The sequence below is a fragment of the Macrobrachium nipponense genome, chromosome 25, assembly GCF_015104395.2.
Source record: "Macrobrachium nipponense isolate FS-2020 chromosome 25, ASM1510439v2, whole genome shotgun sequence".
Taxonomy (NCBI): Eukaryota; Metazoa; Arthropoda; class Malacostraca; order Decapoda; family Palaemonidae; genus Macrobrachium; species Macrobrachium nipponense.
In genome coordinates, this window is record NC_087214.1 from 33,797,270 (window position 1) to 33,825,237 (window position 27,968).

Genomic DNA, 27,968 nt, shown 5'->3' on the forward strand with positions numbered 1-27,968 from the left:
CCTAACATTGCTATTTTTTATATTTTTTTATATTCATGGGCTCTGACATCCTCGTATCTAGCCATGGGCTACAGAAACCGGCTCTGGTTGTACCCACCTTCTTTTGATTTCATTTTAGGAATTGTAGGCTGCGCTGGGTTTTCCAAAGCACGACTTTCCTATCTGACTGTCTTCATTCGTTTTCTCTTCTTAGTTTTTACGACAATTGGGAGCAATAAAAAAAAAAAAAAAGTTTTCTATTTTTCCCATTTACGGTGAGGGAAAAAAATAACGCTACGTGTATATTATTATTCTAAAAGTAGCGTTTGAAATCATAAGGCGGTAGTTACTCACGAACTTATTTCTACGTTTATATTATTAATATAAAATTGCGTTTGAAATCATAAGGCGGTATAGTTATTCACGAACTTATTTACGTATTTGCAAAATCAAAACATCGCCTTTAAACTTGGAGAGGTTTAACAAATATATAAATTTAAAGGTTATTATATATATATATATATATATATAGTATAATATATATATATTATATAAAATTATTAGTATATCAGGCCTACAAGTTTTCATTGTTCTTAAACTTCACCGTTGGATGGCTTAAACCCCTTAAAAAGAAAGACAGAAAAAAAACTAATAATAAAAGTCGCCCTGATGATGGTGATGATGATATGGCATTGGACGACGACGAAGAAGGCGCGCATCCTGTAACTCACTGATCTGTAACCTACTGTTCAGAGGGACCCGTAGGTAACCCCTTTGAGTCTAGTCATCTCCGCGTGACGTAATCGGCCTCGGACCGAATCTTTTAGGACAAACCACCACCGGATTTCCGCTCGTCTAAGTCGATACTGTGTGTGTGTGTGTGCGTCTTCAATTTACGCGTAAAGATGTCAGCTTCTATGTAAATATATACTGTTAGCATGGTACTAAAATTAGAGAAAACTGGACATTCTCTTCGACTTAGTGCTCAGCCTTGACAATGTGGAACGCGTGCTTAATTAAATTACCTACGTAATTGAATCAATTCGAGGCTTGACATGCATGACAACGTAGGAGGCTCTTTTTTTTTTTTATCCATTTTTTATTCTTATGCACGTGCCATAACATTGAACAGCCATTGTCTTCATTTAAAAAAAAAATTCTTTTATGCGGTAATCCCCGGATGACGACAGCCTTGTACTCCTATGCGAAATTTGCAGAAGAATGAGGAAGAACTACGCTTTGGTTTACTGCGGTCTAGAGAGAGAGAGAGAGAGAGAGAGAGAGAGAGAGAGAGAGAGAGAGAGAGAGAGAAGAATTTTTGTTAAAAACAGTATTTCATACTCTTGGTGAGTGTTTATAAGCCAGTTGTCCTTGGATGAGCAGACGAGCATATTAAGTCAATAGCCTTGTAAACAAAGCCGTTTCTGTTTCTTAAAAATGATCTTACATAATTTTACTCTCTCTCTCTCTCTCTCTCTCTCTCTCTCTCTCTCTCTCTCTCTCTCAATTATTTATCATCTTTATTCGTTACGTCCAAGGAATTAAGGTCTACTCGCGACCATTGGTGTTAATTAGATTTAAGATGGGTCTAAGATTCTAGATATATAGCTAGATCAATTGTGTGTGTGGGGGGGGAGAGGAAGGCTGGGTTGGGGTATACGCCCCCTTGAAACGACATTCCTACCTCTTTCGTGTTAAACTATATAAGCAAGTTCCAGAGGCGTCTCTGTGTACCTACCCTACTTTCCAGTAACCGGTTGTATCCAGTTGCTCCCAGTTTGCCAGCCAGGATCTTTAGGTTGTAGTGTAGATAGATGCCCAAGTGCCCACAAGACGTCATATTTTGGTGGTGGGTGGGTATTTTTAGTGGGTATTTATAACCAAGGTTATTTCGTGACTTGTACAAGGACATCTCGAGTTGTATGTTGAGATTTGTAGCTTGTTTGTTAGAAAAAATATATCTTTATGGTGATAAATGTAATCTATGGCCAACCTTTGAAGGTTTTTAGCTTAAGGCAGTATACTGCCATCAGTGCATCACATGCTGTGCACTGTAGGCATTGAAGTTCTTTGCAGGAGATCCTTCGCTCCATAGCCGCAACTCCATTCGTTCCTTTTACTGTACCTCCTTTCATATTCTATTTCTTCCATCTTACTTTCCTCGACCCTCTCTTCATGACTGATTCGTAGTGCAGCGGCTTAGATGTTTTCATCCCATTTAACTTTTCAAACCTTTTACTCTCGATTTCCGTTTCAGAGCTGAATGACCTCATCGGTCCCAGTGTTTGGCCTTTGGACTAAATTCTATATCAAATTCAATAGTTTCTTTTAATGTGAGCTCTGAAATTTTTAGACTTTAGTTTCTTTCGCTATACAATTTGGCTTTAACAGTACAGGCATTTCCCAATTTACTATGGTTTCGGCTTACGACGCTTTTCAATTATTTTCACCAGAAACTATTTCCAGGTTTATGATTCATGTTCCAGGGTTATGACACTTACGATACCAATCTGACAGAAGAAATATATGACTCCAAAAAGGCAAAATAATAAATATTTGAAATCTATGAAAAAATGCAATGAAAATGCAGTTTACATAGTTTTCAATGCACCCAAAGCATTAAAAGTGAGGTTTTTTTGGGCGGGGGATTTTTGACAATTTTTGACGATGTTGTGGCTTTTGACGCGTCTCAAGAATGGAACCGCAGTCGTAAACCGAGGACTGCCTACCAAGACCTGTTGGAATGAATGGTAAAATCAAGGTCTAAAGAATATTCTTTAGCCTTTGGGTGAAACATACACAAAAGACAAGAGGTAATATAGGTTATCTCGGGGCCAGTGAATTTGTGATATATTTGAGCATAAGTTTCGTACCGATCACGTTAAAGAGACAGGCGATCACAACATAAAACTTGGTAGTAACACGTAGAATAGATTATAGAGTTTAGGCGAAAGACCAAGTACTGGGACCTATGATGTCATTCAGCATTGAAACTGAAATTGACAGTAAGGTTGGAAAGTTGTAGCAGGAGGAAAACCTCAAATCAGTTGGACCCTGAAACAATTGTTAGTGTTGGAAAGTCTTATGGAAGAAAGAATATGAACAGAGGTACAGTAAAAGGATTGAAAGGGGTTGCAGCTAGGGGCTGAAGGGATGCTGCAAAGAACCTTAAGTAATGCCTACAGTGCACCACATGAGATGAACTGGGTAGTAAAACGTAAGTAAAAAGACATTAGGCATTCAGCAACTGTAAATTTGTGATAGACTTTGGATCGCTACATAAAATACGTACTCCAATACTCCATACCAGTGCTTAATACGATTAACCAGCATTTGCCAAAAATTTCATTCATCAGTTATGGTCACAGACTTGTTTGTGACCTGTTGGTGATATTTGTGACATGTTGCAGACATGTCTCAATGACTGCACCTGTAGTACATTAAAAATTAATTCTTTATGACTGGATGTTAAGAATAGTAGTACACGAGTAAGTGACTAAATATTACATTAAACAACTGAAATTTGAATCACTCACTCATTCCGCACAGTGTATGTATTCACTCTACCTACTAGCAATCACTGCTAAACTTACCTTAAAAGTGACTGATGTACTGATACAACAATCGTCAATTTTTTTCCTTCCAGTTGCAAAATGTTGTTACAAGTGCAGCGGACGAGTGTTTGGCTCGGAGCCGCAGTCCTCCTGCTGGCTGCAGCCTGCGTGAGCCAGACCAACCGATGTTTCCCTGACGAAACCCCGGAGCCGCCAAATCCGAGGTTCCCGCAAGGAGTCGAGGACTTTGGAATGGCCATGTTCAAGAGTATGGCGAGTCTGAAAGAGGGGAGCCTCTTCGTCTCTCCCTACAGTCTGTGGAGCGTGCTCACGCTCGCATACTTCGGCTCCGAAGGGAGGACCCGTCACCAGCTCGAAGAAGCCCTCAATCTCAGGAGTAAGACCGGGACCTTCACCAACTGGAATGCGCTCAAGTTTCTGTGAGTATTATAGGTTTGATTTTGAGAGTAGGTCTCTTGTCGAGTTATTCTCGGCCTTTTGCTTGTTCCCTCCCGGCTCTCTTCCCTCTGGCTATCTTTTTTCGGAGATTTTTCAGCGCTTCATCTAACTTTGTGTTTTGCTGTTTGAGACAGTTTTCACCTCATTAAAAATCCTCTAGCCAAGTCTGTGAGTGAAATTGCATTGAACTGATCAGGTTAAAATGATTAACAGTATAATAGGACAGATTGTTGGTTGTAAATTTGATACAAAAATGAAGAAAAAGAAGTAATCTGTGAAAAAATTCCTTTTAAATAGTTCATGTTGTATAGTAAACTACCATTTTACGAGTTGTGACACTGACAATATTAGTAAATAGGTCTTGGTTCAAACTCTCCTGTAATTTTTTGTTCTACAACTTTTTTTACAAGTCTTGCTCACATTCTCCCCAAGTATTTCATAAGATATCTTTCTCCCACTGAATTGGAAATACCGTCATTCTCTCATGAATTCTCTTTTTCTACTTTAGAGAAGTTAACTTTCTTTCATTTAACCACTTGAGTTATCCTGGTATGCTCATCTCATATCCTACTCACTTATTTTGTTTGTTTTTTTATTTGTCTGATAGGTTAGTCCAAGTCCAGAGGTCCATGCTATGCTTCTTATTCACTGAAGTAGTACACTGCAACCCCTTTTATTCCTTTACTGTACCTCCATTCAGCGTCTTCTGCAGTTTAAACTACCCATTTACAGTACTTACCAGGTTTCAGCGCCTCAGTGGCGTGGTTGATATGGTGTTTGCATTCCACCTCGGTGGTCGCGGGTTCGATTCTCAGCCATTCCATTGAGGAGTGAGAGATGTGTATTTCTGGTGATAGAAGTTCACTCTCGACATGGTTCGGAAGTCACGCAAAGCCGTTGGTCCCGTTGCTGAATAACCACTGGTTCCATGCAACGTAAAAGCACCATACAAACTAATAAACTTACCAGGTTTCTTTTTTAACCAAACAATTAACAGATATACCTTGAGCCATTCTTTATCTTCCAGTATATTCATCAGTTTGCATTTTATGCTACTCTGTACCAACAGTCTAACACTTGTGCCATGTCAAGTACGTACTTTATTTTTACTGTATCTGAAGATCATTGGCAATGCAATTAGGGATAGGCTTGCTTGTTCTTTCCTTTAGTACATTTTTTTACCCTTCATTCTTTTGGGACATGGTTTATTCCAAGCCATTGTGCTAAGTAAGATGCAATTGTCATAGAAATTTGTCTAGTGAGAGAAGCAGTTATTGTTCCTATAGTGTATATGACTCTTGGTGGTCCTTCAATGTCTATGGTTTAAGGGTGCTCATTGTCCACTAAAGTAAAACTTCGGATTCATGTGGATGTTACAATAGCCGTCCCTTGTACAGCTAATTTAGTACAAATTTAATATACATTGGTTGTAAAAGTTCAGAACTGGATACACATATCACAAGTTGGTATTGCAGATATCACTAAAGGCTCCTGTAACATGGTTGGAGTAGTTGTAAAAATGATGCTCTCACAAAGAGTATAGTATTGCAGTACTAATACTAAAGATGCTTTATGAAATCACTATCATTGCGGTAGGTTAGTGCTCATGGCTTTTCTCGAACCTACGGCCTAGTCATGACTTTTGAACTGTGGCCTTCTGTAGTTTTGGGTTCAAGTTCCCTTACCAGTGTGAGTACTCAAGAACTCTCGCCTTCACCTGTTTATTTTCAGGCTTTTACTTATGTATGTGTAGTCATTTACTGCTTATTTATTATCAGATATATATCGATTTTGATCATTTTTAGTAATATATATAAAATTCCTTAATATATTAATTTATTGCAACCACTATTCCCAGAAACATGATTGTCCCCACTGTCAGCAAAGCACAGCATATCAATGTAGTCTTAATAGAATATTTCATCTGTTTCAGGTTACAAGGCAATTCTCAGACCCAGACCGTAGCAGGGGCCAAATTCAACAGCTTGAATAGAGCATACTTTGCCACCAATCTCATCCTTCAGCGATGCCTGACCAACATCCTCTTCGACCTCAGGAGGGTCGATTTCACCAGGGGCGACACAGCCAAAAACATCATCAACGATGACGTCCACGTCACAACAGAAGGAAAGATTTCGAACTTCCTAGATTTTATTCCGCCACAAACTCAGCTTGTGCTCATCAATGCCGTCTATTTCAAGGGCCTATGGGCCACTCCCTTCAACCCCAAAGACACTAGGCGTCAGGAATTCTTGATCCCCCCGGGGAAATCAGGAGGAGTTGTTGATATGATGGTTCAGACTGGCTTCTTTAAACATGGTAAGTAAGCTTGTGTTCTGTAAATATGGCACGAAATTTGTAAATATGGTGGCAGTGTCACAATGTGTAAAAGTTATAATTATTATTTCAATGTTGTATTCATATTCACTTTCGTTTAGAAATACACCTTTAAATTCTACCAATCATGGATACAGTACCTTTTTGTTGTTTTTTTTTTCTACATCTTAATTCTTGGAAGGTATATCCAAAATATATCATGTACATTAGTTGCTCTTCACTTTTTTCCAAAGAGGCATTTTATTCCAGGGGAGCTTCCTTTGGTGTTTGATTGCAGTTCTCTTAATTACCTTAACCATCCTTTAGAATGAGTAAAAGTATATCTCACTCATGATAACTTTACTGCTTTCAGGTTATGCCCCCTCACTGAATGCTTCCATAGTTGAGTTACCCTATCAAGACACCAACACCTCCATGTTTGTCATCCTCCCTGATACTCTGGACACAGACAGAGTTCTGCAACTTTTGGACAGGACTACTTTCCAGGAAGCAGTATCACAGATGACTAGGAAGAAGGTTGAAGTTGTGCTGCCCAGATTTAAGTTGACCACAAGAGTTGAAAGTGAACTGAAAACGGTAATTATTCATGCCCTCAGAGTACCTTGTGTGATGGCATTGTAGACGATGCTACTGGCTCTTTACAGCGGTCCCTCGTTTCCTGCTCCCTGATACTATTTGTACTACAATTCCCTTGGTTTCTATCCACACAGCTGTCAAACTTGCATGAGTTTTCACTCTTTATCCTTCTGGCCAACCATATGACTCTTAGAAATCTTGAACACTTGGAATGAAACAATTGCTGTTGTAGCTACAGTGGAAGTCGTCTTATTTTTTTTACATGACACTTAGTGAGAAAATAGCATTAATACTAGTATTTACTTAACGTACTCCAGGTTAGTTTGAAGCTTTTTGCACCTATAAAACATTTTGTCACAAACCTTGCTTAAATATTCGTCAGTTGTATCACCATGAGTTAGATGTCAAATGTTTCTATTTTTCTATTCTTTATCTTGTGCATTTTCTTCTTCAGTTTCCTCATCGAAGTCATCTTCTATACTTTGTTCTACATTATAGATTAGCATCCTGCCACTTCCCTGTATATTTGCTTTGCACTGCTCATCACCCTCTACTGTCTAATGTCCAACTCATATTGGTACATAATTTGAGATCAAAGTCCTTCATGAATCATCAAACTTAGTATAGTAAATACTATTCTTCTAATTAGAATATGCCTAGTAAATTTTTTTTTATCAATATGACTTGTATGGGTCTCAGACTCAATTTAAGTTCCTCGTTGGACGAGTGGTTTTCGCCCTCGGCTGCCAATCCAGTGGTCCGAAGTTTGATTCTCGGCTCGGCCTATGTAGAATCGGAGGAATTTATTTCTGGTGATAGAAATTCATATTTCATAATGTGGTTCGGATCCCACAATAAGCTGTAGGTCTCATTGCTAGGTGACCAATTGGTTCCTAGCCATGTAAAAATATCTATTCCTTCGGGCCAGCCCTAGGAGAGCTGTTAATCAGCTCAGTGGTCTGGTTAAACTAAGATATACTTAATTTACTTACTGACTCTATTTTCCATTTATCTCAGACCACTGAGGTTTGCGTCAATGTTCATTTCTGTATGGCATAAGACACAGCATTAAGTGTTCAGACCTTTTTTTGTTCAAGCTGTGGACTGGCACGAGTGTAAAAGATCATAAGAGATGAATTGTAAGCTCTCCTTCAGCTAATGTGCAAGTTATCATGTAATGATGAATATATTTGACATTTACAGCTTTTTTTTCATGGTATTATGCATAAATAAGGTATTCATTGACCAGCCCTTTGAGATTAAGAATATTGGTGCTATGATCTTGTGAAGCCACTAAATAGTATAATAATACCAAATAATTTTGTACTTGTGAAGACGCTGAAGAATGTTTTCTGTTGCAGGCTCTATCTCTGTTGGGCATTACTGATCTTTTTGATGCTAGAACTGCCAACCTGACAGCCTTCAGCGCGACAGAAACCTTGTATGCAGACAAGGCAATTCATGAGGCTACTGTTGAAGTAACAGAAGAGGGCACAGTAGCAGCAGCAGCATCAGGTGGGTCAAGTTTTGAAGTTTACATATTAAAACCAGCATGTCAGTGGCATCTGGACCCTGTGATGTTGTGCTACATGTAGTATATTGCACAGCATACTTTGTTTATAACTAATTATGCAATCCCTTCAGTCTTTCTCCATTGAATTCCCCAAAGTCCTGAAGATTTTTGGTCTCCATTCTTCAGCCCTTTGAAGAATAAATACTTTGAGTCACCTTTAAGAATCTTGAGAATAATTCTGAGGTTTATTTAAACTAATAACTTTTGAGTATTAATAAAATTTTTCTGCACCACAGGAATCCTCGTCACACGTTTTGGAGGCAACTTGGTGAACTTCGTCTGTAACCGGCCTTTCGTCTTCCTCATCACAGACAAGAACACTGGAATCACGTTGTTTGCTGGTAAACTTGTCCATCCAGCCGATATTGAGACTTTATGAAGAGTGCAGAGCTTTGTAGATTGAAAAAGAGGGAAACTGAGTGGATCACATGCACTGGATTGTCAACCAGTACACGAATGTTAAAAAATATGTAGAAAATGTTTTGCACAGCTTAGGATTATGGAAACCACGAGGCTGGAGATTTTGTAGTCTATTGAAATTCATATTGTAGCATTCCTGTGCGTAATTTTCTTACAGACTGAAGATGATTTGGTATTGTTTATCATGGCTGTAGACTAACGTAATAGAAGCAGTTTTATTTGTAAATTTGACTGCAGTCTTATACTGAATTATGTTGTGCACAGCAGTATTGAAGTATTTCTCTTAGGATTTTTAAATGTAGTTTTAAGACAGGTTTTATCAGTTTTTTTAAATTGCTTCCTTCTCTGACATGTCTTGGATTAGCCACTAAAAATGTCAGTGTGGCTTCCTTAATTAACGTATGGTCCATTTGTGTCAAGATGTCGTTCCTGTACGGTGTACTCGAGGTTCTGTTGCCTCCTGACTTTCCAACTTCTTTTATTCATTTGTCCGTTACTCTTGAGATTCTTGGAGCCACCTCTCATGTGAAAGCAAGTGGTCTAGCATTAACTAACTACATACAGAGGAAGCAAGGTATCTATCAGGAAATTAGATAAATGTAATGTAACTTAAAATTGACTATTTAGGAAGGACATTAAAAACAATGGTGAAGAAATATCAGTAATATAAAATGTATATTATTTATCATGTTTCACAAGTATATCTTTACTTACACACATTCTTTTAAATTAATTTTATACATTTTACTTTAAACTGTTAAAATAAAGCTCTTATATAAGGCAAAATGCATTCCAATAAACAGTGTAATGATGAGTTCCATAATGTGTTTTCATTTAAAATCTAATATCAAGGGGGGTGTGTCTCTCTCTTTTTTTTTCTTAGCAAGATGCTTCTTTACATCCAAAAAGGACAAAACAGCTTTCAAATGATTTAAATGTTTTCTTAAAAATTAATACAGGTTCCCTTTTTACAATTACCTAGTTTTAAGATGAAAATTAAGGAATTAAGTACAGCATATTTGTTTGACTGCTATTTTGGCAAGTATATAATCCAAATTAAGGAAAAATAACTAGTATTTACAGCTAACTATAAAGAGAAAATCTACAGATGACAGGAATATTTACAAAGAAAAAAAAGCTACTGTACATCTACTAATGAAAGGACCTTACCTGTGGGTTGTGAGTGACAGTCTGGTCATTCCTGCCTTGACTTTAAAAACATAATCTTACAAGAGTTCTCAGCATGGCACATAGGAGTAACTCATTAAATCTTGATTTCTACAGTTATCTATGAAAGAAAAAACCAGTAGGTATTTTCTATATAATCATGCTGTTAGTTTTTTGTGTGATTAAACTACCAACTCCACAGGTAAACAATTTTCTCTTTCAACAGTCCTCAATGATACCTTCCTGCTTAGCTGTCCACCTGAAAACTAACTCAGTCCTTTTTTTAAACAAACCCTTCAGGTGAGACAAGCCTTGAAATGCAGTTATAAAGACTTAATTACTAATATAAATAATAAATAAAACTGGCGGTTTTACAAAGACTGATAAAGTGAGGAATAATGGAATGAATCTTCTCTATCAAAAGTACGTAGTCTTCAAGACCAACAGCCTATGTTATACTCTTAAACAATCGATGGGGAACTTTTGGCTAGACTTGTCAAAAATCTTCAACTGTATCAACTGCATATAATCTTGGTCATCTTCCTGAAAGTTCAATTTACTGTAAAGTATAAGACTATACATTGCCAACAAATCAAACGGAAACTAAAGGCTCTTCTCAACAATGTGATTCCCATAAGGTTACTGCACGCTACTATGCTTCAGTCAGTACAATATTGGAGGAACTAGAGGTGCTCTGTAGTGTCCTTCAAGGTCTTGGCTACATTACTTTCCACCTCTGGCTTCTGTCATTAATCTCCTCTTCTTAGCCTTCCAACATTACTGTCCAACTTCGTCTTTCTCCAATTTCCACTTCACTCTATTTATGATACTCTTGAACGATTTTCAGAGTTCATTCCATGAAGACGAGATTGGTGACTCCAGTAGACTGGTTAAACTCCTTTATGATTATCAAAATCACCACTGCAAATGTTTATTCTTACACAGTTTATGTTCACATAGCAAACTGTAATCAACAACTGCTTCTATGTACATAACATTTTCCAGAGCTTATTCTTTAAACTACTGAAATACAAAATTCAGTCAATCACGCATAGGATTAACCATACACTCAAGCATTGAGGAAAAGTTTCTTCTTGTCTTTTCTGCACACTAGGCACACATCCTGCAAGAATAGAAGAAGAAACATTCTTTTTAAAATAATACTTAAAAATGTGGTAACTGCATTTATCAGTGAAATGCTTTATGACAATTTCCAACTGGCCCCAATCGTATCCTTGTCCACACAATTTCCATGCACAATACTTTTGAACATATCCTGCTTTCAGGGGATACCACCACATAACAGTAAAAATAATGACACTTTAGGTAACATTACTGGGTGGTCCTCATTAATTCAATACCATGGTGGTTGGAAGCAAATAATTTAATTCTTTAGGTACGATTAATAACAACCACGCTCCTTGACAAACTAGGTTCTCCAGATTTATCAAGGAAACTAATGGCCTAGACTTATTCTCTCGATTGATGGAAAGCCAAATACTTGACTTCTGTGACCCACACTCTGGATAACAAACCCCCAATTAGCAGCAGGTCAGCAGCGTTACCATAACTAACCAGAATGGTCAAGTAGTCAGACTGAGCAGAAATCTGACATAAAACTTGAAGATTTCAAGAGTATTCTTAACAAGATTCAAAGACATAATTTATTATATTGTCATCATCATTCTTGGCAAAGAGCTTTAATACATTACTCGGTCACTTTTCAAAGAATCATAGAGGCCTCAGATAAAAAATCAGCAGCGGAAAGCAATACGTACAGCTGGGCCAAAGGGTTCTGGAAAGAGCCTATGCTCATACTAAGGAAATCTCGGACTGAATCAGAACTTGAATTTGTGTATCCTTTGCATAAAAAAGGTCAATAAGCTGCACTTTACTGTACAAAATGAAGATCTACTGACTTACCTGCAAATCACCTTCTGATAAGCAAGCTTCATGGTATACATGGCGGCATCCGAACAGGGCTAAAGTGCTGTTACCTGCAGAGAGATAAAATATAAATTATATCAAATTGACAAAAAATATAGAACTGTTTTGAGCTAATAAAAATACATTAAAACCATTCATTTTTTTAGAGATCAAATACTTTGGCAAAATGTCATAGAGTGACATAAGATGAAGTTATGAAAACATCAATCATTTTTATAGGTTACGTCTTAACAGCAAACTTCTTAGCTGAACCTAATAACTCTAACATTAGAAACTTAACTGGTGGAATACAGGAAACAAATATTAATGGGGAGGAAATTATATGATTCTTTCAAACACTGAACTGGGGGAGATACTAATGGAGGACAAATAAAATCTCAGCAAAGTTCCAGATGCAAAGAACACTAGGTCACATTCACAAACAGTAGCTCTTGTTGGCCAACTTACCACTCGACAAAACCTTCTTGTTACAGGCAGCGCACACAGTGTCGCCTGAAACAAAATATGGAGATCGTGAATTTTTGATACGGTAAGTACAGGCAGTCCCCAACTTACGACGGGTTTGGCTTACGATGTTCCGAGGTTACAACCCTTTTCAATTATATTTATCAGAAATTATTTCCAGGTTTACGATACATGTTCCAGGGTTACGCCGCTTACAACGCCAATCTGGCAGAAGAAATATGACTCCAAAAATGCAAAATAATCAATAATTGAATTTTTTTTAATGAAAAATGCCATAAAATTGCAATTTACATAGTTTTTAATGCACCCAAAGCATTAAAAGTAAGGTTTTCTTAGGATTTTTTACAATGTTCTGGCTTACGGCGCATCTCAAGAATGGAACCCCCATTGTAACCCGGGGACTGCCTGTATATGACATGGTCTAAATCCAGCAAACTTTAATACTGCATCTAAAACGTCTACTTAAATAATGTAAGCCACACTTTAACCCATTAAACTTTTCAGAGATCCTTTTTCACTTTCCAACCTAGCTCTTGTTTGTCTCTTTTTCATAACTTGTATTTTCAACAGAGATCTTTCATATTCACAATTGATCTCTGATCCCCTGAACCCCTTTATCTGCTGAGAGCAACCACATTTGCTGAACAGCAGAAGCATCAACATGCAGTACATGTGCCTCGCTGTCAAAATTCTCAGTTCCAGAAGTCCTTTATTCCTTACACCATTGAACCGTGAAACAGCCTCCCAGAGGATGCTGTGCGATTGTAACTTCAGAAGTTCACACAAAAATGCTGTGTATTACTACCTTAATACTATTTTTCTTGCATTTTGATACATTCTTATCTGTTTATCTATGTATTTATTTACTTATTTCACTTTTAATAAGCGGGATCTCTTCTTTCTGTGTTTCCCTTTACTTCCTCTTACTTCTTCCTATATGAAACACCATTTAATCCTTTGGAAGGCTTGAATCTTAAGTCAATTGGCCCCGCGTGGCTTGTTCCATATGAATAGCTTTCACCTACTGAATAATAATAGTAAGAAAAGTGATGGAACTCCTAAGGAGGCAGGATGCAACCCGGAACCCCACACTATAAATACCACCCAGTCGAATTGGACTGTGATAGAGCAAAAAAAAAAAAAAAAAAAACAAAAAAAAAAAAAAAAAAAAAAAAAAAAAATAATAATAATAATAATAATAATATTAGCTGTCAACAGCCTCCGATTTGGTAATTTTCCTCCTCTTCATGTAACACTATAAACTTCAGACAATTAAAAACATCAGACTAGTATATTCTTTGGACATTTATTACATGAGGCAAAGTCTTCTGATGCTACAACTTATTTAGCACCTCTTAAAGAGCATCTACACTGAACGAAAAATGACACATTTTCGAAGACAATTTGTATTTTTCATAGCTACAAACCTGAGGTCTTAATAATAGGATAATTTTCTAGTGCCTAGCTGGATCCGGTTAAACAATCGGAGATTGAAAAGAAAGGAATCTGTGAGATCTGGCAACGCGTGCATATATCGGGTGAAAACTGGTCAAAGAGTGCGCACCCACACTAACACATCACATGCATATCACAAAGTGAAAGATAATTGGACTTGGAATTAGAATATAAGAATTTAGGCCAAAAACCAAGCATTGGGACCTATGAGGTCATTCAGTGCTGCAAGGGAAATTGACAGTAAGGTCTGAAAGATGTAACTATCAAACAATTGTTAAAGGGGGTATAAAGTTAGCTGGAAGAAAGCCTACAGTGTACCACACGGGGTGCATTGATGGCATTAGTACATAATGATTGTGATTAAAACATATACATTATTTTAACAATAGAGATACTTGCTCAGTCAGTTCACACGAAAAAGCTTTCAACTCCACCTACAAATTCTTACCGTATACAGGTAGAGCAGCGTTCTGTATCGAGACCTGCTTAGCGAGGAGGTTACTGCCGTCCTCTGCTAAAATAGTCTGACATCCAGTTCTTAGTTGTATCTGTAAAATAGAGAAGTGATGAGTAATTTAGCACATCACAGGAATAGAAGAATCATAATGTACTTGCTCCCTTTCCTGTCTAATTTTATAAAGTCATTCAATAAGAACACTAAGTCCCATTTGTGGACTTGGTAGACTTTCAAGGGACCTTCCCAAAGGACTTTGTCTTCAATGAAAAGTGAAAATTGGAGAAGAGTAAATTCTAAGCAACTGCTGCAAATATGAAGAAACTAAAATGACAAATGAAAAGTAAAAGAAAGAAAGCAATGCAGCTCAGACTCAAGGGAAGAAGTAATGAACCTTTCTACTGTCTGTAGTAAGCCACACGAAGCATACTGTTGGTTGATACAAAGACAAGGGTTGTTTGCAGAGCTGACAACACTGCCTCCAAAAACATCAAGTAAAAAATGCACAAAAGTTTCTTCGGGGCAATTGAGTTTCCTGTACAGCGTATTATCAAGGCCACCAAAAATAGATATATCTTTCGGTGGTCTCAGTATAATGGTGTATGAGCCGCAGCCCATGAAACTTTAACTACAGCCCAGTTGTGGCCTGTCCTATATCATTGCCAGATGCATCATTATAGCTAAATTTAACCTTAAATAAGATACAAACTATTGAGGCTAGAGGGCTACAATTTGGTATGTTTGATGATTGGAGGGTGGGTGATCAACATATCAATTTGTAGCCCTCTAACTTCAGCAGTTTTTAAGATCTGAGGATGGAGAGAAAACTAAAACTGAGATTAAGAGACACTTGCAACAATCCTTATAAACCACATGCAAGTGACAACATATTCATATGTGCCAAAAACCAACAGATTGAGTGAATATTCTATTCTTCAAGATATGGAAAAGGGACAAAACATGTCCATGGTCAAGATGACATACAACTTTGCACTTGAATTAAAAAATCAAATAACTGGTGGCACTATAGTGAAAAAAGTCTTTGGGTTATTTTTAAATTCTTTGTAAATTCCAACCAAGTAATTAAAGATAAAGTATATGGAATAATCCCACAACAATTGCCCAGAGTATGCTTTGTGTGGCCCGTGTCTTTCATTCCCTTTTGCTGCTTCTTACCCAGCTGTCCAACTTCTTCCACTTCACCTTCCTCCAATTTTTATCCCTCCCTGAAAAACAACTCCCTTGGGCAAGACCAAGAGTCAAGAAGCTTGAAACTCAATCTTTATTATTATTACTAATGTAGGCAGTCCCCGGTTATCTGCGGACTCGATTAATGGCAATCTGGTTTTATGGTGTTTGAAAATCGGCAATTTATGGCGCATAACAGGCCGAGTTTCAGTTATCGGCGCCATAAGGTGCCGACAATAGAGTTATGGCGCCATGACATACCTAACAGAGGTGCCATTACCTGGTTATCGGCGCCAATAACCGGAACTAGGCATCATAAGTGCCATAAATCACCAAGTTTCAGTTAATGGCAGTTTTTGCTTATCAGCACCCCACTGAGAACGGAACCCCTGCCAATAACTGGGGACTGCCTGCACAGATCAAGTAAAGGTAGCCAAGCCACTCACCTGGAGATCATAATCGTGTAGAATCCTAACCAGGGCGTCTCTGAGTCCCGGAATTTCCAAACCGTTGGGTATCCGTCTGATGATCATGATGGGATCAATGTGCGTTCCAATGTTGTTCAAAAGCTCTCGAATGTATTCTGCCATGAGAATTTCAATGGTCTTTAATCTTGGGTGTTTGTTAATATCTTAACATAGTAAACTACGCAAGAAAGTAGTTGTTGAGACTTACTATTTTCTAGGTCAGCAGCAAACCAGCTTTATGTTAATAGTACAGCATTCATTTATTTTTTTCACAAACCTGAACAAACATACATAGCTACAGTTCTGAAAATATTATTGGTGAAAACTGTGGGCCAAAACTTTACCTACTTACCAGGCTTGTCTAAGGAATGCTCAATGAGGCGATTCCACAAATCAGCATCGTCGTGTTCTTTGCAAAGTCTTATGGCCCAATTAATATCTTGTTCCTCTTCCAATATGAGCCTCAGCGATTCCACACTGTTACCCATCCGACCTGTCAACACAATTGCAATATTTCAAGGCATTTACTGCAAGTCCTAATTCACTATGCTACATATTTCTAACCTCCACTAAGAATTCTCCAGCTGGAGAATGCTTTTGATATATATATGTATATGTATATGTAATGTATAAACATATACATCACATACATATACATACATATATAGATATATATATATATCATATATATATATATATATATATATATATATATATATATATATATATATATATATATTATATATATATATATATATATATATATATATATATATATATATATATATATATATATATATATATATATATATATAATATATATATATATATATACGTATATATATATATATATATATATATAATATATATATATATATATATATATATATATATATATATATATATAATATATATATATATATATATATATATATATATATATCTACATGATGATCTTTTTCCTATTAATAATGTATATTCCAACATAATTCTTATCAGATCCAAAAGAGACATGAAAAAAAAGCCTTGGTCTTACATAGGAAATATTCTACCACTGAATTACAAAGATACCAATCACAGAGAGGTATATTTTCATACAACATACGGGGTGCATAAGTAACATTTCCTAAGTACTTGTGTAAAAGTTTTAAAACTGATTTTTGTTTACACACCAGTACCTTAAATAATCCTAAAATATTCAGGTCCACTGTATTGTCTAGACAAAAATGATGACAAAACAATGGACTGGAGCAGAACATGGGACACACAGAAGTTGTAACTCACTCAAGAGATGAATAGTTTCAGCTGTGAGGCAACGAGACTGGCAAACTTCCAGTGCGTGACTGAGGTCATACGCTCCTGAAGTCAGCAACATTGGCAACAGTTTGCTACGATTCTTGATTCCCCCCCCCCCCCCCCCCCCCCCCCCCCCAGGCATATAAGGCGAGCAACTGACCATGGAAAGGCTGACTTTCCTCCCGCTTCTGTTCATACAAGGCATCTAAATACTGTTTGGGGGTAAAAATTTTATTAGATGCTTCTTCATATACACAAAAAGCTATTCTCAATAAAGCTAGTGAGGCTTCAATGTGATTGGGCTAAATGATAGTACAAAAGAACTTCCCTCCACTGTCTTCAGGTAACTCAATTTGTCCTTTAACTGAAGAAGTGTTATATCTTAGCAAAACTTCAAAATCATAATGCTAGTTATGAACAAAATAGAACACCAAAAAATACCAGATACCAGTAGTTACAGTGCTTAAATGATCTATGACTTTTCAAATGCCTTCTCTCATAATTTTCATCACCAAAAGAACTAAATTGAAAACAAATCTAGAGCCCTTTACCAGAAATAAATGGAACCTTTCATACAAACCTTATACAAGAAGAACTGGTTGCTACCCAGAGCCCGAACAACATTCTTGGGCTCAATGATATCAACATGCTGAATGCAGATGTCCAGCGTTGAATTAATATCTAAGGACATGAGCTCCATCACATGTTTTGACACACAGCCATACAAGTTGTGACGGCCTATCAAGTGGAACACATCCTTGTGCTTCAATCTGAAGGAAAAATGAGAGGAAAGTCTGTTAGAAGACACATGATACCAACTACTTCCTTTCATGAGTCCAGTTATGTTCACAACAACTGTATCTAACAAACAATACGTACTTTTGTCCTAAAAGGAGATAACTACCAGTCTGCACTTTAAAACACTGATATAACACTGCCTGCATAATTTCACTGTACGTAATCTTCTATGTTTTCATAAAGTACTACATAGCACAAGAGTAGAATTACAATACTTGATAACCCAAAAACCACAGCAATGAAATTATGAAACACAAGGACAAATTATATACCTGGTTAACCCTACAATATGAAGATGGAATAAGTGCAAGCAAAGTTACTCCTGACCAATTTTGGAGTACTATATTAAAAGTAAGCAAAGCCAATATCCTTGATAAGTTCAGTCTTTTAATGAACCTTATATTGACCCTAAATGCTGAGATGCTGATTCCTCTCTTACTTGAGGTAAATGGCTAATGCTTTGTCATGCTTGTCGATGTTGGAGTACAAATGCGCCAACGCCTGAAGCAGAACAAGGTTATTTGTGTTTCGAGCGAGCGTTTCCAGAACTGCATTGATCACAAACGACACGTTGTAGAGATGGCCAGGCCAGTCTTGCACCACTTGAAGAAAGCCCTGAAGGAAAAGCCCATTAAAATTCAAATACAATCTGAAACCATGATACATTATTCACAAACAACTGGCATATTATATCTAATAGCAATGGCATATTATATACAATGAAATTAGTGGGAAGTCCAGTTACCAAGGCAATTTTCTCCCTCACACATCAGCATTTTCATATAAAACAATTTCATGAGGCTCCATGGACCAAATTCTTCGTAAATTATGACGATTATTAGAATGAAAAACCTTAATAACTGAAATATATTGGATTATAATCATAGCAATTTGGGACCAAAATGTAAACCAAAAACAGAAATATTACCCCATGGTCTGTTTGAAGCAAGTCTAAGAGTACAGTCTGATACACCACAGGGTCTAGGTTCACGCCCTGGCCAAGAGGCAGGTGAGGGCTAAGCACGCGCAGCTGTCGTACACGATTAAACCGAACTACCACCTCTTCCCATAATGCCTTGTCAGAACCTGATGAAAAGAATTTTAGTTTTAGCTAGTAAATCATGCTAGTACATAGTATATAAACCAATAAAAAGATAACCTTTCAAAATTGTCCACTTGTGTTATCAAAATCCCTTCCTGAACACAATCACACTTGCCTAATATTCTGGTGCATAATTTGGCAGCTTCATGGTAACTTCCTTGGGCCATCAGGTGATCCAAATACGTGCGGCCTATGGTCAGGACGTTGTAGCGATGCACTTCTCGAGACGTCTCCACCAACTGTTGAAAACAATCAGCTTAAACTTCTGTATTACTTTCACAATTAGGTTTAATAAATATGACATATGTTAAAGTAGGCTATGTACATCCTGGCTAATGTCCTTAATATGAAATTGTTAAGATACAATAAAGTTTTACACATACTTACCTGGCAGATATATACTTAGCTATGTCTCTGACGTCCGACAGAATTCAAAACTCGCGGCACACGCTACAGGTAGGTCAGGTGATCACCCCTCACCGCCGCTGGGTGCGGACGGGTAATAGGAATCATTCCCGTTTTCTGACAGAATTTTTTCTTCCCCCTATTCTGAGGGGAGGATGGGTGGGCCATTAAACGTATATATCTGCCAGGTAAGTATGTGTAAAACTTTATTGTATCTTAACAATTTCATTATTTTTACACATGCAACTTACCCGGCAGATATATACTTAGCTGATTGGCACCCTTGGAGGAGGGTAAGAGATAGTTACTCAATATGAATAGCAATTCAAAAAACAGGGAAAACAACTTTTGTTGTAGGTACTATAAATAAACTTAAATACCTTGATTCCTACCTTATTGGGCAGAAGACTTCATGAGTACTGCTATGAGTCTGCTTGCTCAAGAGTTCCAGTGAGGATGAGACCTGTCACTGAGAACCCCTTCTGGATCATGTCAATGGGGGCGAGCCCGCTTACTCGACAGAGCCTTATTTGGATCATACCAATGGGGCTATTCCCCACTTACATGGTAGAGCCTTCACCTTTGTCGTATCAACGGGGACTAACCCTCTTACAAGACAGAGCCTAGGTCCAAAACATTACAAGGAGCATGAAAACAACAAATCTCGACCACCTGACCACACTACTTTGTTATACACTACGAATTGAAAATGGTACTTTTCCTGACCACTTTCAATCGACCATAAAAACAACACCACAAGATTAAAATTCCTAGTCTATCTAAACTAAGCTAGATTGGTTTCAGCCCCTGTCCCAGCACCGAATCCGCAGACACGTAAGGTCCGAGAGAGAAGCACTTATCATAAGTCACACGTACATCTCTCAAATAGTTAGACGCAACACAGAATTGCATCTCCAATATGTGGATCCAATTAAGTCGTTTAACGACATATTCTTGTGGAAAGCTAATGAGGTTGCTACGGCTCTGACCTCATTGCGCTTTCAACTCTCAGCTGCCCGAGGTATTCCTCTTCACAGGCAATATGTGCTTCTTTAATAATTTCTCTGATAAAAGAATGCCTGTGCATTCTTTGACATCGTTCTTCTCGGATCTCTTACCGAGCACCAAAGGCTCTCTGAGTTTCCTCCCATTTGTTTTTTCCTCTCTAGATAGAACTTGAGGATCCTTACCGGACACAAGGTTCTCTCTATTTCTCTCCCATACCAGGGAAGTCAATCCTTTTAACTTCAAACGTCCTTGGCCCAAGGCTTAGAAGGATTCTCATTTTTTGCTAAAAATGGGGTTAAATGAACACACTGCAGAATCCTATTCCTGAAGCCCACTGTGCCTTCTAAAGCCTGGAGTTCCACTTAATCCTTTTAGCTGATGCTAATACAAAGAGAAAAATCGATTTTCTAGTGAAGTCTCTGAACGATGAGTTATTGGGAGGTTCAAATTTCTCTGACATGAGAAACCTCAGTACCACATCCAGGTTCCAGCTGGGTGGTCTGGCTGTCTTGGACTTCGAAGTCTCAAATGATTTAATCAAATCGTGTAAATCTTTTGTCATCCGTGATGTTAGCCCTGTATGTCTAAACACCAAGGAAAGCATACTTTTATAACCTTTTATAGTCGAGACTGCAAGGTTACATTTTAGTCTCAAATATAAGAGGAAATCTGCTATTTCCGTCACAGAGGTACTGGAAGAGGATACATTCTGATTCCTGGCCCACCTTCGGAACACTTCCCACTTCGACTGGTACACGCGTATAGTTGACGGTCTCCTGGTCCCTTGCAATTGCCTTTGCAGCAGCGCGTGAAAACCCCTTCGCTCTGACGAGTCCTTCGACAGTCTGAAGGCAGTCAGACCAGCGCGGGGAGGTTTTTGTGGTATCTGTCGAAGTGGGGTCTGTCTGAGAAGATCGTTCCGTAAAGGAAGGTACCTTGGAAAATCTATCATCCATTCAGTACCTCTGTGAACCACTCTTGAGCTGGCCAAAATGGGGCGATTAGGGTCAATTTTACTCCTTTCGTCAGGACAAACTTCTTATTACGTTTCCTATGATCTTGAAAGGAGGAAAAGCGTAGCCGTCTATTCCTTCCCAATTTAGGAGGAGGCCGTCTATCGCTACTGCTCTTGGATCTGAAATCGGAGAGAGCAGTAGTTCTCCAGCCTGGCATTCCAATGAGTTGGCAAACAGGTCTATGTTTGACCTTCCCCATAGGTTCCAAATTTGATTGCAGACCTCTGAGTGTAGAGTCCACTCCGTGGAAATGACTTGATCTCTCCTGCTCAACAAGTCTGCTCTGACGTTTTTCTCGCCTTGTATAAACCTCGTCAAGAGTGATGTTCCGCTCCTTTGACCATAGAAGAAGCTCTTTCGCCTTCTTGTACAGTGAGAGGGAGTGAGTCCCCCCCTGTTTTCTTATGTAGGCTAGAGCTGTCGTGTTGTCGGAATTTACCTGCAAACACTGAGTTTGCGACTTGGCTTCCCACTGCCTGAGAGCCAGATGCACTGCCACTAACTCTTTCTCGTTGATGTGCCAGGACACCTGTTCCCCACATCCAGGTGCCTGACACTTCTCTCGGCCCAACGTCGCCCCCCATCCCGTCTCCGATGCGTCTGTAAACAACACTAGGGAGGGGTTTCGGTAAACTGCAGCGATAGTCCCTCGTTCAGTCTGCCTGGTTCTAACCACCAGCTGAGGTTTTTCTTTATCTCTCTGGACAGAGGAAAAGATTCCCACAGAGTCCTGATTCTTCTGGTCCCAATTCTCCTTCAAGAAGATTGAAGAGGTCTTATGTGAAGCCTCCTAGAGAAACGAACTGTTCCAATGAGGAGGAGGGTCCCCAGAAGACTCATCCATTCCCTCGCGGAAACATTGTTCTTTATCTAGGAAGGTCTTCACTTTTAGAATGCACCGTCTTTCCTGTCTTTTCTATGGACGGAAACACTTGAAAACCCCGAGAAATCCATCAGAATCCCCAGATAGACAATGCTTTGCTGGGGATCCATCTGGGATTTCCCGAGGGTTCACTAACAGTCCCCAGAGACTGAGTCAAGTCCAACGTTGATCTTAGTCCTCCAGACACTGATCCCCCTGGATTGCGAGCGAATCAACCAATCGTCGAGATACAGCGATATCCTTATTCCTTTTAAATGCAGCCAATGTGCTACATTTTTCATCAATCCCGTGAAAAACTTGGGGAGCTGTGGAAAGACCGAAACAAAGGGCGCGAAACTGAAATACTTGGCCCTGTATCATAAATCTTAGATACCTTCTGGACGAGGGATGGATGGGTACATGAAAGTAGGCATCTTGCAGATCCAATGACACCATCCAATCCCTTTTCTTAGCGCTGAAAGAACTGACGACGTCGTCTCCATCGTGAACGTTGTTTTGATCACAAAGTGATTCAGAGCGCTTAACGTCCAGCACTGGTCTCCACTCCGCAGAGGCTTTTGGTACCAGAAAGAGGCGATTGTAAAATCCTGGTGAATGAATATCTAATACCTTTTCTATAGCCTTCTTTTCTAGCATCTGTTGCACCAGATGTAATAGTGCTTGGTTTTTTAAAGGATCTCTGTATCTTGCCGCTAACTCCTTGGAGTGGATGTTAAGGGCGGGCGGTTTTTCCTAAGAAGGGGATCAGGTATCCTCTCTCGAGGATCGAGAGGGACCAGTTGTCCGCCCCTCTCTGAGCCCAGACTTTGCGCGAACCTCAAAAGTCTGGCTCCTACTGGAGTCTGGAGGACTCCTGTCTCACTCGGCTTCGAGAATGGCCTTCGAGAAGATCGTCCTCTCTTGAACGGCCTTCTACTCTTAGTTGCGGGTCTTGAGGTTGTTCTTCCTCGAAAGGGCTGTTGGAAAGACACCTTATTCGCTGTTCCCTCTCTCTTAGCCATCGGCACAGCCGGTTTAAGCCTCTTGGCGGACTGAGCAAGAAGATCCTGCGTAGCTTTCTCGACAGTGATCTGGAAATGTCCTCACTGTCTCCTGAGGAAAAAAGGTATTCCGAGAGTGGAGAAAAAAAGCAAAGAGGATCTCTGTAATGGCGAAACAGACTTGGAGAGAAACGAGCTATAAACTGATCTCTTTTTGAGCACTCCTGCTCCAAAGAGAGATGCTACTTCTGTGGATCCATCCATGACTGCCTTGTCCAAGCATGAAAGGACACTTGATAACACCTCCATAGTCACGAACTCCGAATCTTGCGCTCTTTTTGCTAGAGCTCCTAAGGCCCAATCCATGAAGTTGAAGACTTCAAGTGTGCGAAATAGACCCTTGAGTAAATGGTCCATCTCGCACATTCCCCAAGACGCTTTAGCCGACAGTAGAGAGCGTCTTCTAGAAGATTCTACTAGAGCAGAAAAATCCGCGTTTGTTTGCGGAAGCCGGAAGGCCTAACCCCATGGGTTCCTTCGTGTCGTACCAGACACCCGGCTTACCTGTCAATCTAGACGGAGGACACACAGTCTTACCTGCCTCCTTCTTAACCAGGAGCCAGTTCTCCAGAGTTCTTGATGGCCTTCCTCATAGATAGAGTTGGCCGCATCTTGACAAAAGAGGGGGATTTTGCCAACTTAGTACTTGATAGCAGAGATCCCGGAGAAGGAGGCTCAGCTGAACACAGCGAGTCCCCAAACTCCTGAAGAAGTAATGCAGAAAGTCTCTTATAATCAGAGACTCCTACTTCTTTCGTCTCTTCCTCCTCCGAGACTTCCTCCAAAGTTACATTCGGAGAGGTGGGAGACTTCTTCGGTGAAGAAGTCCTGGCAGGTATGCGACTCTTATCCTTCAAGAGCTCGTCGAAGTAGCCGCCAGTTCAATACCCGAGCTATGTTTCCTCGGTAAAGAACAAAACTCCCGCTTTACTTTCTCTCCCTAGGTTCTTGATACCTACTAGGGGAGGATCTAGAGCCTGAGTTATTAGGCTCTTGGCGCCTGGATCCGGAGAAACACTCGTTTCTATTCTCGAGCGCCTCCTATGAGTAGGGCGCGAATCCAAAGTCAGGATCCTTTCAGGCTCTTGGCGCCTGTGAGGAGGCGCTTGCGCTACTCTTCTGTGACTCTTAGGAGTAGGGAGCGCGCCTGACAAAAGGCTCCTTTCAGGCTCCTGAATCTTACGAGGAGAGGCGTCAGAGCCTACTCCTGGATCTACCAGGATTAGGGCGCAAATCCCTGGAAAGGCTCTTTTTAGGCTCTTGCTGCTTTGAGGCGAAGCGCTTGCGCCTACTCTTGATCGTCTTACAGGAGTAGGGGCGCAGATCCTCGATTAGGCTCCTTTCAGGCTCTCGACGCCTGCTAGGAGAACGGTAGCGTCCGCTCTAGATACTCTTCCAGGAGTAGGGCGCGAACCCCTGTTTAGGTTCTTCGTAGAATCTTGGAACCTGCTAGGAGAGGCGCTTGACTCCCTTGAAGAAAAGCCTATCATAGGTCTCGAGTAACTTAACGAGACTCGATCATCCAGGCGTCCTATCGAACGTTGGCGCCTTCTAGAAAAATCATCCTTAGAAGGAGAGCCTTTCTCGCTTCTATCTCTCTTAGCAGAGCGCTCTCGTTCTTTCCTACCACTTGCAGAGGAGATCCTACTCCTCGGAGATCGTTCGACAAATACGAACCGATCGTCTTCTCGCAAGGAGACTTTTTCCTTACTCCTACAAGGAGAGGATCTAGCGCCTACTTCTTGCCGCTTTGCGCTATGACTCCTAGCTTCCGAGCTTCTACGAGGAGAATACCATCTTCCCCTGTCTCGACGAAGTTTCAAAGGAGCCGTCTACTCTAGGAGGAGAATAGGTTCTTACTGGAGAAGATCGCCTATTATACTCCTCCTTCCTAACCCGACCCTCTGACTGGAGAGGCGTCCTCCTGCGAGAAGGCTCCTTGCGCCTACTAGTCGAAAGCGAGCCTACTAAAGAAGAGAGATTCTCTTGGAGGTCCAACAGGAATCTATCAGTAGATGACCGAATCCCTTCTGGAGAGGATTCCGGATCCTTCATAGCCTCTTAGGCGCACGAGAATACTCCGGAAAAGGCTCCGGGCTGGAGTCAAGAGCGCCTTCTCCTGGAGGTTTCCAGGCTCTCTTGAGAGGGCGCGATTTGGAAGAAGAGCTCCATCCTCGTTTAGGAGAGGACGAATCAAAGTCGGAAAAACACTCCTTAAGAGGCTTTTTCCTATAGCTCTCTATAGCAGCCTGGGACGAGTCTACAGGACCTGCTGAAGGGACGCCTGACCGTTGGGGATACTCTATATCCCCTTGCGGCTTTCGACATTCCTCCTCCCCTGGGCATGGGAGTCTGAAAGAGGTCTAGGCCTAGGAGCGATGCGGAGTCGGTCAGACGCCCCCCTCACTGCACTGGGGACACTGCACTTATCACTAGACACTTCACCTTACCTTGGTTTATATCTCGCAATTGCTGTTGCAAATTGCGGATTGAAGCTTCACAGCGGCTCTCTCGGCAGACACATCTGCGGGTTCGCTGCGGGGGGGAAGGAGCTGAAACCAAAAAGGAAGATGGCGAAGCTACTGCCAGGGTTAGAAATACTATCCTGTTCCGCAGAACAGGATCTACTTGAACTTCTAGCTGAAGCTTTTCTAATCTTATCCTTTTCTAACTTTCTAACATACGAAGTTAGTTCTTTCCATTGTAATTCAGTTAAGTTCTCACATACATCACACGTATCCTTAACCGAACAATCCCTCCCCCTACATTTTACACAAACAGTGTGAGGGTCCAAAGTAGCCTTAGGCAACCTCACCTTGCATCCCTCATTTACACATACTCTAAACAGAGTTCCAGGTGTTAAATCGGACATAATTACTAACTAAATCCAACACAAAGCGTATGCCAACAACCAAAGATCAAATACTTCCCAAATAATCCTCGGCGAAGCAAGCAAGAAATTCTAAGCAGGAGCTACCAACAAAGTTGTTGTCAGCACCGGCGACAGAAAAATTCTGTCAGAAAACGGAATGATTCCTATTACCGCCACCCAGCGGCGGTAGGGGGTGATCACCTGACCTACCTGTAGCGTGTGCCGCGAGTTTTGAATTCTGTCGGACGTCAGAGACATAAGCTAAGTATATTAATCTGCCCGGCCGGGTAAGTTGCATGTGGTGTAAAAACTTAAAGGACATAGGGTTAAGGAATTTTTCAGAATCACAAGAGACCACACAAAATAAATCTCACTTCCAGGGCATCAGCAAATTTCTCATGCTCCAAGAGCCACTCGATACGGTCGTCTGAGCTCCGTGGCTTTGCAACAACAACATCTTGTGGGCAAACAATGTAGAATTGCCTGTCTTCCACTAGACTTACTGCAAGTGAGAAAATTCCAAATATCAGGAACATATATAATAAAATGCATTCAAAACTTTATGAATGCCCTTAACAATAGTCTGAGAAGAATCAATTTACGAAAGTACTATACAACAGTTGTAGGCTGAACACTTTTCACACATAAATAATAGTTTTTCATTGTATATTTTAGTCACAAGGTTTTTAAGAATTAAGAATTCATGCAACTGACGTGATTTGATCCTTGTTTTATCCTTCATCATCACCATAAACATTTTTACATTAGCTTTTTGCTTTACAGGGTTAGATGTATAAAATAAGTTCTAAGTCTAGGTCTTTATCTATCCCTTTTCTGTGATTTCTTGGGGCTTCTCATCATGAGTCATCCATCACAACTTTTTTTTAGGCTCTGGATACCAATTCTCATTTGCAATATGTACAATTTTCCCACTGCACTCCAGCTATGAATCCCAGCATTCTATAGTCACACTCATTCAAAGCATCCTCAATTTCCCTTGTCAGTAACTTTCTATGGCATGGAATCGTAAAGGCCTTTTGTACCTTACGCAAGTCAGCTCTCTTTTCTAAAGAGACTTTTTAGCATATTCATAGTTTTTATTTGTAAAGAAATAGAAATCCTCTGTAAAGAACATGTCAGTTGTTTCCTTTAAATAATGAATCAAAAGTAAGACAAGCAATTCCCGGTTATGGGCAGAGGTTCCATTCTCGGCAGGGTGTTGATAAGCGAAAATCGCCATTAACTGAAACTTGGTGATTCATGGCTCTTATGTCACCGATATCTGGTTAATGGCATTGATAACCGATTAATGGCACCTCCTTTTGGTATGTTATGGCACCATAACTCTATTATTGGGACCTTATGGCACCAATAACTGGAACTTGGTGCGTTATGGCGCCATAACTGGCCGATTTTAAGGCACTAAACAAGCGCCATAAAACCGGTTCACCAGTAACCGAGTCCGCTGATAACTGGGGACTGTAGGTGGAAAGTGTTGTGATCAAAT

At 39.8% G+C, this 27,968-nt stretch overlaps 2 protein-coding genes across 2 annotated transcripts in view; one reads left to right on the plus strand and one right to left on the minus strand.

The window, feature by feature from the left end:
• The first annotated feature begins 1,692 nt into the window (after nt 1-1,692).
• On the plus strand, nt 1,693-9,721 carry LOC135199331 (serine protease inhibitor 2.1-like). The gene is made up of 6 exons (XM_064227269.1): nt 1,693-1,832; nt 3,626-3,973; nt 5,926-6,311; nt 6,682-6,905; nt 8,267-8,420; nt 8,715-9,721. The coding sequence occupies exons 2-6, from the start codon at nt 3,633-3,635 to the stop codon at nt 8,855-8,857; spliced, it is 1,248 nt and encodes a 415-aa protein (XP_064083339.1). The 5' UTR covers nt 1,693-1,832; nt 3,626-3,632; the 3' UTR covers nt 8,858-9,721.
• The window catches only part of LOC135199333 (vacuolar protein sorting-associated protein 41 homolog), a 40,475-nt gene continuing 22,053 nt past the window's right edge, over nt 9,547-27,968 (minus strand). Inside the window, exons 7-19 of the mRNA XM_064227271.1 lie at nt 26,836-26,963; nt 19,353-19,476; nt 19,064-19,221; nt 18,575-18,750; nt 17,918-18,107; nt 17,468-17,549; nt 17,326-17,436; nt 16,394-16,534; nt 16,021-16,157; nt 14,381-14,480; nt 12,460-12,504; nt 11,989-12,062; nt 9,547-11,188 (exon numbers count right to left, since the gene is read on the minus strand). Coding sequence (XP_064083341.1) covers nt 11,135-11,188; nt 11,989-12,062; nt 12,460-12,504; nt 14,381-14,480; nt 16,021-16,157; nt 16,394-16,534; nt 17,326-17,436; nt 17,468-17,549; nt 17,918-18,107; nt 18,575-18,750; nt 19,064-19,221; nt 19,353-19,476; nt 26,836-26,963 — 1,520 coding nt within the window. The 3' untranslated portion in view covers nt 9,547-11,134. The remainder of the gene's footprint in view (nt 11,189-11,988; nt 12,063-12,459; nt 12,505-14,380; nt 14,481-16,020; nt 16,158-16,393; nt 16,535-17,325; nt 17,437-17,467; nt 17,550-17,917; nt 18,108-18,574; nt 18,751-19,063; nt 19,222-19,352; nt 19,477-26,835; nt 26,964-27,968) is intronic.